Source organism: Xiphophorus maculatus, chromosome 6 (genome assembly GCF_002775205.1).
Source record: "Xiphophorus maculatus strain JP 163 A chromosome 6, X_maculatus-5.0-male, whole genome shotgun sequence".
Lineage (NCBI taxonomy): Eukaryota > Metazoa > Chordata > Actinopteri > Cyprinodontiformes > Poeciliidae > Xiphophorus > Xiphophorus maculatus.
This window is the reverse complement of record NC_036448.1, coordinates 15,228,489-15,244,426: the sequence shown is the minus strand read 5'-3', so window position 1 is coordinate 15,244,426 and position 15,938 is coordinate 15,228,489. Positions and strand designations below refer to the sequence as shown.

The following is a 15,938-nucleotide window of genomic DNA, read 5'->3' as shown; positions in this document are numbered from 1 at the left end:
TTTTCCTTCATGAATTTTTTTTTTAAGTGCAACTATTACGACTCTATAAGGAATGTCATTCTGTTATAAGCCCCATGTTGAATCCCTCCACCAGTGCACCATTGTAAGCAGGCCTTAAAAGACAATCGCCCCCTCACCCCCAAATAAAAAAAACATCTAGCTTCATAACAAGAAATAACACCACTATTGGCTTTGCGCAATAAAGGAGTATTAAAATAAATAAATAAATGAACTCAAAATCACAATATAGTCATGGTAAAAACAAACAATGACTAGACCCTGCTGTAGTAACAACTTGTCAGAGGTTCATAAAAGAAAAGTGAAAAATCATGATCTTCTAGATCTTAACATTTGATGCTATAATTGTGTACATATGTCCAAATATTTATGGATTCAATTGCCATCGTTTTAATATAGCCTCTGTGTTTTTCCATTTTGCACACCGCTCACAAATCCTCCTTAGTTTTTATCGGATGTAATCTGTATGGATTTTAATTGCAAATTAACTCAATACAAATTTTGCCACATAAAAGAAAAAAAAACAGTACAGTATGCCATAACGTAGTAAACTGTGGTTATATTTTTATATTTTTACATAGTCTCCCACACAACATTCAGCTGTAATTATATGTAACTACACTGGAAGCATCAGATTTCAGTGTTCAGACTGCCAGTTATTTCACTGAAAAACACTCAGGACTAGGGCTCAATCCTATATCGTGCACAAATCCCCCCCACCCTCCCCACAGTCCCACCACAGGGAGAGAAAAAAAAAGGTGAAAATAATGCTGTGGTAAGTAGTCCCAGCAAGCACAGTGCTGCCTGGAAAACCAGACCAGGATCATGCTGCTCTGAAATGGACCGGTCAGCAGATGAAGCGTGGGCAAATCGAGTAATTTCCAACAACCAGGTTTATGAGAACAATATCCAACATCCTCCTTGTTACATATTGTATATTTTAAAATGTGACGTGAGTTTCCTAACTGCAGATAAAATGGCTTTGAGATAAGATCAAAATCTAATGCTCCACATGACCACAAGGTTTAGACAATGGAAGGTTGGACAGACGTGAACATTGAGCTGAATGTGTCTCCAACTAAGACAGCAACAGTGATCATTACAAATGGAACTGAAGCAAGTACATATTTGCTGAATGACAATTTATTTTCAGATGATCAAGATCAAGCAACTTAACTCTGTTTAAAGTTGTCTTTCCACTGGGCCATTGACACATCATCTGCATGCTTACAGGTTAAGCAATCCATTGGGAACAGGGTATTAAGATTGATTGAGAGGACAGACTTAGGAGTTAAGAAGCTAGACGGCATCATTTTACAGAGCAGTCCTAGTCCATAGTGTGCGCTATGATAGTCAGACTGAGACATAACACTCTACCAGTACCCCATGAAAATCATTTAAACTGGAATTACTGGAAATAAAGAAGCTACAACTTTTCACATGAAGTTTTATGAACTCATATTTACACATTCTTGATGCCATGCAAATCATCAAATCACAGAAAAAGCTTCACATTTTCTGCAGTAAAGTATATTTGCTTTCAAAATTCATATCACAAGCATATCCAGAGTGTGTCAAAATGTGTTGACCTGCCAAAGATCGGTATGAATTTTTGAAAGCTTCTTCCAAAGCTACCTATTTTATCCCATTACAAACTTATGCAACCCATAAGTGCAATACGATCTATCTTTATTGTCAGATCAAGCCTGAAATTTGAAGTGCTGCATATCTGTCAAAAAAGGTTAACCAAGACTTAATGGAAAACATTGTCCAGAAGAAAATTTCCTCTATTATTATTCCCAATAGGAAATAGGAAAGGGAAAAAATGAGAGTAATTACATATAGATAAAACATAGGTCAATCTGAACTAGAATCTATTCCAACAATACTTTATCCACACTAATTGGGAGACTTCCAGGCATGCAACCAAAATTAACCACCAATTGAACAAAATATTGACACTACTGCTAAACTCCTTTTCCATTTGACACAGCGGCTCCATCATTTTGATGAGAAAGCCATTTCTTAAGAGGATCTAAACGTAAAGTTACTTCTTTGAACACTGGTAGTACAATAGACACCTACTTTTTCTTGCTTTTAGCAGTTGATAGGGGTGGTAGTTGTGGTAGGACGGCGGCCGCAGCAGCATCCTTGCGCGGCCTGCCACGTGGTCGCTTGTCTGCATTGGCAGGACTTCCTGTGGACGTGGTCCCTACGCTGCTGGACGACGGCGAGGGTCCCTGGTCAGAGGTCTCCACAGTTTTATCCTCTGATGACATTCTGAAACAATAAGAAGTAAAGTTGGTTTTAAAAATTGGAAAGTGGAAGCTAACATACCATATAATTAGACCTAATTCTACGTAGGTCTAAATATACTACTTGAAAATCACTGGAATTTCAAATAGTATGTAAGAAAATAGCAAGACAAGATAAAATAAATCTATTCACACAGATACAAGCCTCAATATACTAAAGCAAAGCAATGTTTTTGCCACTGTGTGGAAAATACATACCACACAATACCCCAAAAGCCAACGAACCAGGAAGCATTACCTCTGTATAATTTTTCACCACCACAAATTTTAATGTTACTTTGAGGATGCAAAAAACTGTGAATATTTTTTAATGACTGTCGTAAAACATTAGATTTGGTTCATGCTTTTACACTAATCTCAAACATGCAATTAAGGCCTTAAAGTAGATGCACTTAAGCATAATGGTAGAGTGTAAATGATTGGCATTAAAAGACATTGTGTAAAAGTCAACATAATTAGGCAGTTTTCATCACCACTGCAACATAATTTTACTAGAGATGCACCAGCTGGCAACTAAAATCTGACAATTTTAGGCTTCATCAGCTCCAACAGATCCCTGGCCTGACAAGTGAAAATTACAGAAGTAATTCAGGCTCACAGTAACAACAATATTTGGGGTGGATGTTCTTACAGTTGGAGGAACCAAACTTTTTTCAATTCTTGTGAAAATAAAAGTCACAGTAAGCACAGGTGTATGAAGGATTTTAGAAAAAACAGCATGATGCATGTTGAGACATGTTTGTGGTTCCTTCAGGCTGTGAGTGAGTGTAAAACTAAAGGTAGATAACAAGAAGGGTGAATGTCAAACCTAAAAGCAGTTCTGTTTTACCTTTTTGATTCTTTAAAAAAATATAGATAAAATTATTTTTAAACAGATGTCAGAGACAGACTTATTTTATTGCTGTTGCAGAAAGACAATAGAGAAATAGGCAACGAAATGGGTCTCAAGGGTCATTTATGGTGACCCTTGAGAAAAACCCCCCAGAAAAATCACAGGTGTGCCTATAAATACATACAAACAATGCATTGCTAAATATGTATAACGTAGCTTTGTCAGACCGTCTTAGTCAGGGGAATTATTGGTGTTGAGCAATATGATGGCCAATGGGAGGTACCCATTTCTGAGTCTGGCTGTTCTACAGCGGATGCTGCGGAAACTCCTGCCAGATGCCAACTAGATGAACAAACCAAGGAGAGGGTGGGTGGAATCGGAGAGGATCTGGTGAGCTCTGGCTAAACAGCGTCTGTGTGCAATGTTCTGGATGGCAGGGAGTGGAGTCCCAATGACCTTCTCTGTTGTCCAAAACCACTCTTCGCTTTCAGTATGTCGCGCTTTTTGACTTAATAAATATTTATCTAGATTAAAACATCTGAAAACCTATAAACATAAAGCTAGACAGCAGTAGTAAAAAAACCAAAATATAAAAGCTTCACCACAGAGAACAAGCTGCAACAATTAGACTTTTAGTATATTGTTTAAGTTTCAGCGTTGATTCCTCAATATACAAGGTCTTGCTAATATATTTAATAGATTTTAATCTCAGATTTTTTTTTTACTTGGATAAATTAATTATACCTCCTAGTTTGCTGTATAACAATTTATTGTTTTCTGAGGAATCTGGTCTAGCCATTTCTGGTTTAATATCCAAGAGCTATAACATATTAAAACTAATGCATGCAAACTTTGTTTTAATTCAACTATGAAATGTAACAAACATTGGCTATAAAACACACAAACAAAAAAACATTCTGCGGGTTTATTAATTAAAAGGTAGTAGTTTTAAGAACATCAGAACATGAAGGGACTTTTCCCAGTTGGTGGAAATGCATTTATCCCTAAAACCAAAGAACGGTGAACCAGTTCCTGCATGTATTCTACACCTCAGTGACAATTATCTGTTCAACAACATAACCTTGCCTAAAAAGGGTCACGCAACAAGATTCTGACTCTAAAAATAGCGTCAAATCTACAACAATAGGAGTGAAAAAAGAAAATAACCAAGGTGTTGCAGTGGTCCAGTCAAAGTCCAGGACTAAACCAGACAGGAATGCTGTGACTGGATGTCCAGGAGGCTATGAATAAACAAACTCAATGAACTGAGGCAACACTGTCAAGACAAATGGGCTTGACAATAGAAACTTCAACAGGAATGTGAAAGTGAAGATCATAAAGTTGATTCCATAAGCTGCTAAATCATAGGATGTGCATCTTTTTTTTTCTTTTTATAGTAAAATGTATCAAGTGAATGAGTGTACATACTTGAATTTTAAGATTAAAGTGTATATGTGGAGTACCCCTTCCCAAAGGCAGACAAAATTACACTAATTTAAACATCCATATGCAGATTAGACAACATTTTGAACATTTATGGTGACCCTTGAAGCAATTAGTTTCTCTGATCTATACAGTTATTTACATTTCTTGCCTACAGCTCTTTAGGTGACCTCACAGATCTCCGGTCAGATTTACTTCTGAATTTTAACGAGGCAATTAAAACCTTCAAATGTCCTCTCATGAAGCAATTTCGCTGTTGAATTTGGTTCATGTTTGGCCCGCAAGATGATGCAAAATAAAATCAATGTTCAACTTCTGCTTTATATAAATAATCAAGATCTACCTAAACAAAGGTGATCCTAAAAGATGACATGCTACCACAATATTTTACTGTGGGTTTGGTGCACTTCCAGTGATGTTCAGTGTTTTTGTGCCACACCATTTGGAATAGACAGTTCCCGCAATACGTCACTCCTACACCCGGGTGCTCTGTTGCCATCTTGATAGTACGGAAGAAGCTCTCCACCTCATTGATGGCACATAAGAGGACCGCAATGGTTGGAGATTGTTGGATTCAAGGGCGTAAAAACAAGTGTGATAAAACAGTATAGAGAAGTTTTAATTACATCCCAGGAAGACGAGCAAATTCTCTGTTACTAAGCATCGAGTGTCGACTAGTGTGGCTGGGTAATATACTGAGGGAACAACAGCCATCTAATACAGTCAGTGTACTGAACAAATTTCTGTAAAAATTTATTTTGGAGGCAAACCTGCAGAAGTGTAAGACAGATCCATTTGCACAAAGTAGAAACAAAGTTATAAAATCTAAATGTGGGGGCGTGCCATGGTGGCGTAGGGGTTAGCGCGACCCATATTTGGAGGCCTTGAGTCCTCGACGCGGCCGTCACGGGTTCGACTCCCGAACCCGACGACATTTGCCGCATGTCTTCCCCCCTCTCCTTCCCCGTTTCCTGTCAGCCTACTGTCATATAAGGGACACTAGAGCCCACAAAAGACCCCCTGGAGGGGTAAAAAAAAAAATCTAAATGTGCAAATATACATTTCTTCTTGTTTAACACCAGCGTTTGAACAGAAAAAAAACTGCTGCTGTACTTCAGCATGTACTTTGACATATGCAATTACTGTTTATTTCACCATATTTGCAATCACGTAATGTTAATAAAACAGTACTTGCTTAAACTTACATTCCAGTTGTTAATTACAAATGTCACATATAGCAGGTGGTAGAGAAGGAGGCAGCAGACTGCACATGATGGTTAATACTCAGGCCTTCTGCTTGTTATTAATGTTTTGTTAGAGGTTTCTGGTGCTTCAACTGACAATGTGCGCAGTAGAAACAGCCTTTTGGGAAATGGATCAACTTTATGCTCTTAAAGATGGAGTATGTAACTTTTACATATTTTGGAAACCGTCACCATGTGACCTTGTGGTAGTATGGTATGAGATAGAAAATCTGTGAAAAATCTAGCTTCTCTGCTTTCTCCCAGTGCTAACTGGAATCAACCAATCAGAGCCAGGAGGCGGATCTAAGCGCTGTCAACCACAATCAACCACATAGTCAGAAGTTCTTGCTAATCCTTTAGTGCTTTCTTTTTAATTTCTCTAAAATTCCCAATCTAGAAAAATAGCTTTTCTGCAGGACACATTTGAGTTTTTAGAATGTCTCTTTATGTCACTATTATTTTCTCTACTTTTTAAATTCTTGATGGCTGCTTTCACAATGCCATAATATTTACGTAATGCAGTATACATTTTTACTAACTTTTACTGTACAATACAATTATTTTTGATGCTTTGCAACCTTTAAATAAAGAATGCATACGAGCTAAAACCATACTAGGAGATGATTTTTTTGTTTTTTTTGATTAGGCTAAAAACATTTTACTACTACGGTACTTACAGCTCAAGACTCGAAGAGTGAAAGTCTGGGACTTAACAGTTCAACAAATATTTCATTACCCATGTTGTTCTTTTTATTTTTGTCTTTTCCCTTGAAATGTACTTTATGTCATAGATAGTGAGTTTTCAAATGATTTATAGAACATGTAGGGTTTAAAAAACTGGCATTTCAAACACTTTGAGTAAATGTATACTGTATTACAGAAATATGTACTATTCAAAATAATTCACTTGATTTTTGTGATGATTACCAGAGCTGTTCATATAGTGACATTCAGATATAGGTCCATGATATGCAATTAGTTATCCTGTAGCAAATTTGTCCTAGGTCTTTAAACATCCCATAGGCAGCAATGTTGCCCAGGCCTGTATGACCTTTAAAAACCAACCAACCAAACAGAAGAAATGTCTTAAACCTACTTAATTTTAATCATGCTTAAATAATAAGTGTATGTTCATCTGCATGCAGTCTTCAGCTGACTTTTTTTTATTATTCTGAAATATGAATGAGGCTAATGTCTTGAAGGTTGGTAATGCAACAAAGTTTTGTTCAGCATGAAAAAAAAATGGCCAGCTTCGAATGTTTAATACTTATTTTAGCTATTTAAAGAACATTTAAAATGAAAATGTGCATTTCAGGAGTATGCAATGTTACATTAGTCGACATTAACCTGTGTTTCACAAGAGACTGTTGATAAGTTTGGAGCCCAGTTGTTCAGCCAGTTTGCTATAAAGTCCCATATGTACGGAAGAGGATTAGGGCCACCGAAAAAAAAAAGAATTCTGACTTTAAAGTCAGAATTCTGAGATTAAAGTCAGAAAGTCAGATTTCTGAGATTAAAGTCAGAATTCTGAGTTTTCCGATGAAGTTGGGTTTTTTTAATACACTATTATTCTCCCATATATTTTAACCTTATGTTTGCATTTGTTTGTTACTATAATCTAAATTGTAAGTTTACAGTGATGCACACAATGGCTTTCTTAAAAAAGGACATTACACTTTGAGGAATATCAATTTTCAGAAATCACCTTTCAAATTAGGCCAAGTGTATGACGCATCCTGGCATCATGTGTGAAACGCTTAAGAGGCAAAATTATGTTGGTTGACCTCTTGTCTTAGAGAGGTCAACAAAAGTAGCCAGAGCAGAAGTATATAAAAGAAAGTTCAGGCAGCTAAAGGACATACTGACCAAAGGCAACTTTGCCACTTTATTTTTTACTTTAATTTTGACTTTTGCCAAAGTCAAAATTGGCACTTTATGATCAGTTGACTTTAAATTTTACCATTACATAATTAGGATCAAATTGCACTATCGGGGTGCTGTGGAGGCACAGGAGTAAAGTACAACCCAAATATGGAGGCCTTAGTCCTCGACACAGACGACAAAGATTTGAGTCTCGGCCTGATGACCTTTGCCACATGTCTTCCCCCTCTCTCATTACCATTAGCCTTTCCTGTCTAACCACTCTCAAATAAAGGCCGGCTGAGCCAAAAAAAAAAAAAAACGTTAAAAAAATTTGCACTGTAGATAACTGGATCACAATGCAACTATATGGACCGTGTTAGAATTAGATTACTTAACATTAAATTTAAAGTAAAACTAATTCCATAACTGAATATGATCAGGATCATACTCTGATCATATGTACTGCTCATAAGTACTGCTATCTTACAGTACTTACAGTAAAAGTACTGCAAGATAGAATTTGGTGCTATAGATTCATGGAATTAAACTACACATTTAGGTTTTGAATACGGTACATTCAACTCATTTTACAAAACAGACAATGTAATCTTGTCAATCTGTGCTGTAGTCCAAACTAATATTACTTTTGACATTAATAAAGCCAAACTTGGCCTAAAATAAAATTTTCTAAACCATTAACATTATAAACGTAACACTGTTGCTAAGGCAGTGTTACTTTATGTCCTAAATGTAATAAGATATACAGAAACGACTCTAAAATGGAATCGACTGGAATTCATGTTTACTTTGTCATGTAGTAGGCCTGGTGGAGTCTCATGTCCACACCGGACATTTCTTATTTTGCCACAGAAACTGACGAGTTAAAGTAAAAGTGCTATTTATTTAGCATTATTTATTTTTCATAAGTAGCATAATGTTGGGTGGGGAAAGGTAAGGGTAAGTCTGCTACAGGAGAGACTGGTCCACAAAATAATGATGGCACCTCAAGGTGAGGACGGCATGTGAAAATAGAGATACTGTTTTGAGGCAGTATCTCTTTATAGGACTATCATATCACTGTGTTTTAGTAAATACATACATTTTACTTACAGAATTGAATTACTTAATACAAATAAAGATTTATCTGAAATGTTTTAAATGCAACTAATTTGTACACTGTCGTACTGTGACAGAGTGTAGAGTAAGAATGCTAACTCAAAAAAAAACAAACAATGAAAACGTCAGCTTGTCAAACTTTGAAGGGATGTGAGATGCAGGTGAGGGGCTGAGTTGCAGCAGATGATGTAATTTTGTTGAAGTACAGCTTCCCTACTAGTTTGCTAAAAACGATCTGAGGCCCGATTCAATATGTTGCCAAAGATACAGTCAGTGCAATAAAATGGGGGAAAAAAAAAACAAAGTTGCCTGCACTGAAATGAAGGTGGTTTCAAAAAAACCTGATTACAAGACCGACCTTCTGGGTGCAAACAGAATCACTACAGAGTAACATGTTCTTTATTGCACAGCACAGTATTGTAAATTTTCTCAAATATCTTTTTTGAAACCATTTAATCATTTTTCAGATCACCAAAGGACATAGTGCAACTAGTTACAAAAATGCTTTATTAGCTGTTAAATGCCCAAGGACAGAGCTGACTGAATATTTTGACTTTTTTGTTTACTGTGAACATGGTTTAATCAAAGTACTTGGAACCATTTCCAGGGTTAACCAAAAAAATAACAAAAAGAACAAATTTAAAAAAAAAAACTGGTCTTTGCATATTAACATCCTTTTAATACAACAATGTGCTTCAAACTTCTGCCAAACCACATTTTCTCAAAAGATTTTATTCTTTTTACGAAAGTTGATCCAATAACTAGCACATACCAAACAAGATTGTTTTTAGTAAAGAGCAATTACATATAAAAAAGACCAAAGTTTTAGGTTGAGTCATAAAGCAATATTTTATTTAAATGTTTCACTATTTAAACACATCAGCTGTGATGCATTCTCTGATGTCACTGGTGGAGACAGAAAGTACACAGAAGAAAATTGCTACATGAACTATGAAAATGTAATATCTCCAGATTAAAGTATTCGTGCATTGTAAATATATAAATATAAAGAATAAGCAACCAATACACACAAGTCAGACAGGAGAAACGTGTACAAATTTGACTGTTACTGTCCACCAAATCATTTTGTGAAAAATGGGGTCTGTTTTCAAAACGCGAACAATAAAGGGCTACTGTCGCAAAAAATATTTTTCTCATAATGGTGAAACTACAACAAATTCAATCTTTGCTAGCTGAACCAAGATTTTATACTATTTTGAAAGAAAACTTAAAGCTCAAGTTTCATCACTGTTTCATCACTAAACTTTATTCTGACAAGACTCCCTTCTTTTTTACTTTAAGACATCTGAAGGTGCTGTGGCAAAAAGTGTTGTAAATTGATGCATTACAATTACAAAAGTACACAAAGGTTTTAAAAGAGGTACGATTTAAATGCCTTAAGTATTTTGAAGATATTGTTCCAATGGTTTAGTCTTTTTTTTAACAAAGTATAGGGGTGATTGTAGTTTTCACTATGTGGAGAATGGAATAACAGTGCTACCCTTGCCCCACCTGTTGCTGCAGAGCTATGAAAGAAACAGTGAAGTTGTGGAAACAAATAGAGGGACATCCATCACCTTCCTTAATGGAATGCCATTTTCATACAAGATGGTTGGTTTGCTGGCTACCGGAAGAGCTAGCCACATTAATAACCCAACCATTTATAGCTCTGCAACTCTACTACTATGCAGCACAATAAGCACTTGAAAACTCATTTGATGTTATAGATTTCTGTTTAAATAACGTATTATTATAAAACTGGTACTTTTACCAAAAGCAGTCATTTAATTACAGTTTCATTTCTACATCAATGGCAAAAATATTTCAGGGTACACGTCATTTGCCCTTTAGCTATTTCATACAAATGCATTTTGATTGTTTTATACCCAACTTTTTGTGGGGGTATTAAATGTAGCAGTCTAAAACGGGATGCTCGATACCACCTGTACACCAGTTTGTACAACACAGGGGTCCTTTGTGTACCCACTTTGACAACTAAGGATTTCAAGCGATTTTCTACAATCTACATAATGGAAAAGTAATTATCTGACAGCAATAAATATTCTCTAGTAGCTTGAGGCCACTTGGAGCTATTTTGGTTAGATATGGGATTATAATCTGTCATATTTCATAAGTGTCGACTAGCCCAACAGAAATCAGAACCAAAATAAATGGAAATTGCATATCATAAAAGGTGCTCAGGAAAAGTACTGAATATAGGCAAGTTACATTATACATGGGATTTGAATAATTTTATGACAACTAAAATGAATACGTTTCAGATATTTTTCATTGTGTTTTACAGCTAACAAAAATTTAATTTCTCTGGAAACTTCAATCTACAGCTCTGCTGAAGTTTTAAGGAAGCCAAGCTTCCTTTAATGTCAGCTAGCACTTCTGCAACACCAGTCAGATCACCAAATCATCACAGAGTTAAAAACTATCCACTGGACCTCAGACAAAATGGATTCTGAGCCTCCCTTCCTTCAGATTCTGGGATCACAAATTTCAACTGAAATTATAATAAAAAATTGCTCTTTATTTTAATCTGAAAAGAATGACTTCGGGCCACTTTGCAACAACTCAGGTCTTTTTCTCCTTCGTTCAGATAAGACTCTTTCTGAAGCTGAATGCAACAATTTCTTGATTGGAATGTAGGATACGTCCTGAAAATGCTGGCGTGTGCTGGCTGAACCTCTCCAAAACTTCTGTCTCAAGGTTGTGCAATATTTTCTACCAAAATTTTTCTCTTCAATTTAACTTTCCAATAAGCTAGTATACAATAAAATATAAAATACAGCACTCTGAACAGCCAACTTCTTTGGCAATTATCTTTTGTGGCTTACCATCTATAGACATGGTGTCAGTGAAAGTGAGCTGGACAACTGTTGGGTCAGCAGTCTTCTGCATGATTACGTAGGCTATGACATAACATTTTTGTATTAAAGACATTTCTTTAAATTGATTTTAATATTCCAGCATTCTGAGTAGCTATAATTTCGAGGTTTAATTAGCTTTAAGCCTTTACAATCAAACCTAATATAAATAAATGGTTAAAATAGTCTGTTTCTTTTTTAATAGAATTACTAAAACAAATTAACTTTTCAAGTATATTCTTATTTGCTGATATGCACTTATAGGGATTCAATAATTAAGACAATGTAGAAAATTGATGAAATGACAATATGTGGATATGAAATTAGATTATAAACGGATGAATGGGACAAAATCACGCAGAACTAAACATTAGAGAAAACAAAATTTTATTGACATTAAGTCATAATAATGAGAAGTGTTGAAAGAGCAATTATTACACAGCCAAAGCATCTTTCACAGCTGGATTTGCCTCTACTACTCGCCTAGACCAGTAGCCAAACTCTACGAAATATTTTTACCTGAGATTTGCTATGGTATAATATACATATTACAAAATTATTGATATGGACATGTTTTAAGAAACAGGTGGTTACTACCCGGCGAGGCACTGTATGGAGACAGTTCTCAAAAATGGTAGCATTACAGATATTTTCGAGTAGAAGTCAAGACAAAAAACAACACTAGATGTGAACATTCCGACATGCAGTGGTGGGACATGCAATGCATAGATTTTTTCTTTTTTTTGAGCGGTTATGGGCAGCAGGGGTGCAAATTAAAACATGCTAACGTTAGCTTTTGTTAACCCACATCTTGGGCACAAAGCAGCTGCACAGGAGCTAACTACAGCTAGAGCTAGCCTGTTGTGTAGGAACTCTGTCGCCTTTCCTCGGTCATACAGACTAAACAGACACTGACATCGACCAAATGTAACTAAAATTGCAAAAGTATAAACCGATCCACCATGTCTTAGCCGCCCATACACAGCTGATTGGATTTAGCTTCAGGAAGACAACTCTGAAAAGAGGCTAAAGGAGCAAACAGGTTACCAGTGGATGAAGATAGTTCACCAACTCATCCGAACTACAACCCACAACAAAACATTTCACACCAACGCGTTTTTCTTCATCTCTGAATAGGACGGGAAGCATAACGTGTAACTTTTTTTTCCATATAATCAACGACCAATCGAAAAGAAGGCAATGATCCGGAATTGTGCCCAGCACACAAAGGCTCGGTCTATTCAATGGAACGGAACTGTTCCAAAGAACTACAATGCCCCTCTAAAAGTGAAAATGCTACATTACACAACGACGCTAAATCTGATTTCTACTTCTCTTGGACAACTTGGGATTGTTGTGTGTGGTTGTTCATGTATTACACTGTGTGAAACGGAATAAACCCCCATTTTCGGTTTATATAGCACCAATGAACCTTTCCATTTAACGTTCCGTTCAATAGTCTGAGTCATGAAAAGCCGAGGCGGCGACAAATCCCCCCTCCTCCCTTCCATCAGACTGGAGGATGATGATGTTGGCTCAGACTCACTTCAAAAAGGTAAAATTCATTACAGAAATCAAGCCAACAGCGATAGGAAAGAAAGTTCAGATTACATCTTACCTTCCAGTCCTATGGACAGAGAATTATCCTCTTCATGTCCCAAAATACTGGGGGGATGAAACGTCGTACTTTTATTTGCCAGCAAGCTAGCGAGCTAATGGAGCTAGCTAGCCTCTCTCCAATGAAACAACACTGCAGTTCTCAAAAATGCACAGCACATATCATTATATCCCAGCGTTGCAATGGTATTCCCAACTTTGCCCATTTGATGGAAAATCAGCTGATGTAAATCCAAAGGAAAAGCACTTCGCTGGCTCGCTCATTTGCGGGGGATCACTTTCCTTTCTCCAATGACAGCTGTCGAGTTCGGGTTATAATACAGCTAGTTGCTGTTAGCCACCCAAGTCTACGGCCAGCAGCAATTCCTCCACCAACATACAAAACGCCCTCAAATCCGAAATTCAGGCTGCCCTATGAGCCAGCTTCCCGTAAACTTCAAATGCGAATCCTCGGGGAAAGTATGGCTGCGGCTGAAGCAAATGTTGGGTACGGACCGCTGGCTTGGCAACTGGTTCTATTTTCTTCAGCTGCGACAAGCTGCGGGACCAAGCGGCCAGTTAGAAGACTCTCGTAACCAGCCTGCCACGCAGTAACAACCGGCTCCAAAAATGTGCAAAAGCAAACATTGGCTTCCCTAAAAATGACACTCAGTCTGCCCCACGGACCGAGTAGAAATATCAGCAATAAACATGACAAAACCAAGTTGAAGATGACGCTTCGGTGTACTCTATAACGGTGGCCATATCTAATGATAAGTGGCACCGAAGCACAGCCTCCCTAGGCTCCCAACAAAATAGACCCACCTCGTCCAAGCAGAACTACACCGGACGATTATTTTTAGGTCGATTTAAATGGTCAAAAAATACGCGTTTAAAATATTTAGCAAATGTATTCATCTGTCGATAAGACGAGACAACAAATAATAGGAAGCAGACCGTTTCACAATTTCTTCAAAATACTCTCTGACCCTGCGGAGTGATATGGGCATTTAGTAAATAAAATAATGGCATGGGAAAACATGAAAAGACGGATTGTGGATTTCACCCTTGTCGGAACTGGACTGCGAATAGTTAACGCTCCAGCTCATGCAAAAATATTCCAGCAGCAGCTGCCAGAAGTGAATCCAACTGTCGGCATTGGTGATTACAATAAAACACGAAGGGGTTATTTTTTTCGCGACAAACATGGACGTTTAAATCACGAACAAATTGGGGTTCAGCTTGCTCCCTTGTGCCTTTTCTTCCTCTCTGTCCCCTCTACACACCCAACCCCCATTCACACACTTACACTTACACATACACGCACATACACAGCAGGCATTGCATTGCAAGTAAAGGTAGCTTGCAACCAGGCAGACATATATAGGCTGTATACTCTGTACATGCAGGGGTTAACTTTCGTAAAAGTCCCCAGGGGTTGGCTTTCAGCTGCACATAATATGAGCTAGAGCGGAGGGTGTTGTTTATTTACGTTCATTTTACTCTTTTTATGGGCTCCTCGCAACCTCACATACCTCTTTTTTGAGTCACGCCAGAAGAAAAGAATATTATAAATACAAACATACATAATTTGTTTTAGCGTTGAGCTTAGGTATCTTTAGGCCAAACTAAGAGCTCCCCCTACTGGGTAATACAAGGTAGTTGAATAACATCTTCAGGCGCAGTGCTTCATAAAATCATTCCACTCAACTTTTCAAAAATTTTACCTTGGCAAAAAGAAAAGTGCAAACTGATGCGTTACAAGTACACTCACGATATGAGTGGCAGAAAATTACCACCATACATGTCCCTGAACATCATGCTGTGGAGACAGATTTTTTTTTCAGAATGGACAAGGAAGGTGGTCAGAGTTAGAGAGGATGTATGGAGACAGCACAAGGTAATCCCGAAAGAAAAACATTTGCAGAATTTTGCAGGCAGTGAAATACTTGAGGCTGTGTTTGAGGTTCACCTTTTAATAGGACCAGAACCTTAAACGCATAGCCAAAGCTACAATCGTGTAGTTGATCAAAGCATACTTCTGTGTTACAATGACCAAGTCAAAGTTCAGACTTACATTTTACAATGCACGACAAATTTTTCAGTAAAAAAAAAAAAGAAACAGCTTTTTTCTTCAAAATTGTACACTACTTTGCATTGGTCATGTTGTGGAATTTTTTCTTTAACAAAGAGTGAGGAAATACTGTTTCAAAACCCAAAGAACCAAAGAAAAAATATATTCTTAATCAGTATTTATTCGAAGGCTTTGCAGCGTTCGAAGTCTCTGCTCACTGATCGCAGTTAGGAGAAAGAGCCTCGAGCAGAACACAGCTTACAGTTTTATAGGGAGAGTTTCATTCCATTCACATAGTTTGATAATCTACTTGGTTACAGAACAGATAGCAAACACACGTATCTTCTTTCACTAGGGGAGTCAAGCACAGCATGAGGGTGCATAGAAGAAACAATTTAATAACTTTATTGAAATAGCAAGGCCCGAGAAGTAGCTTCATGAGCACCTGCATTACACAAATATCATTATACTGTTATGCATTGTTTTACTCATAATCATGTAGTAGTCTTAAGATTTTCCACTACAGTCACATTATGAAAATACTCAAATATATTGGAGCTT

General features: G+C 37.0%; 1 protein-coding gene across 8 annotated transcripts in view; it reads right to left on the bottom strand.

The window, feature by feature from the left end:
• Positions 1 to 14,068, bottom strand: part of kmt2c (lysine methyltransferase 2C) — a 75,590-nt gene extending 61,522 nt beyond the window's left edge. For all 8 annotated transcript variants that reach the window (XM_023335885.1, XM_023335886.1, XM_023335888.1 and 5 more), the window contains exons 1-2: positions 13,326 to 14,068; positions 2,104 to 2,298 (exon numbers count right to left, since the gene is read on the bottom strand). In XM_023335885.1, coding sequence (XP_023191653.1) covers positions 2,104 to 2,297 — 194 coding nt within the window. In that variant the 5' untranslated portion in view covers position 2,298; positions 13,326 to 14,068. The remainder of the gene's footprint in view (positions 1 to 2,103; positions 2,299 to 13,325) is intronic.
• Between the last annotated feature and the right edge of the window lie 1,870 nt (positions 14,069 to 15,938).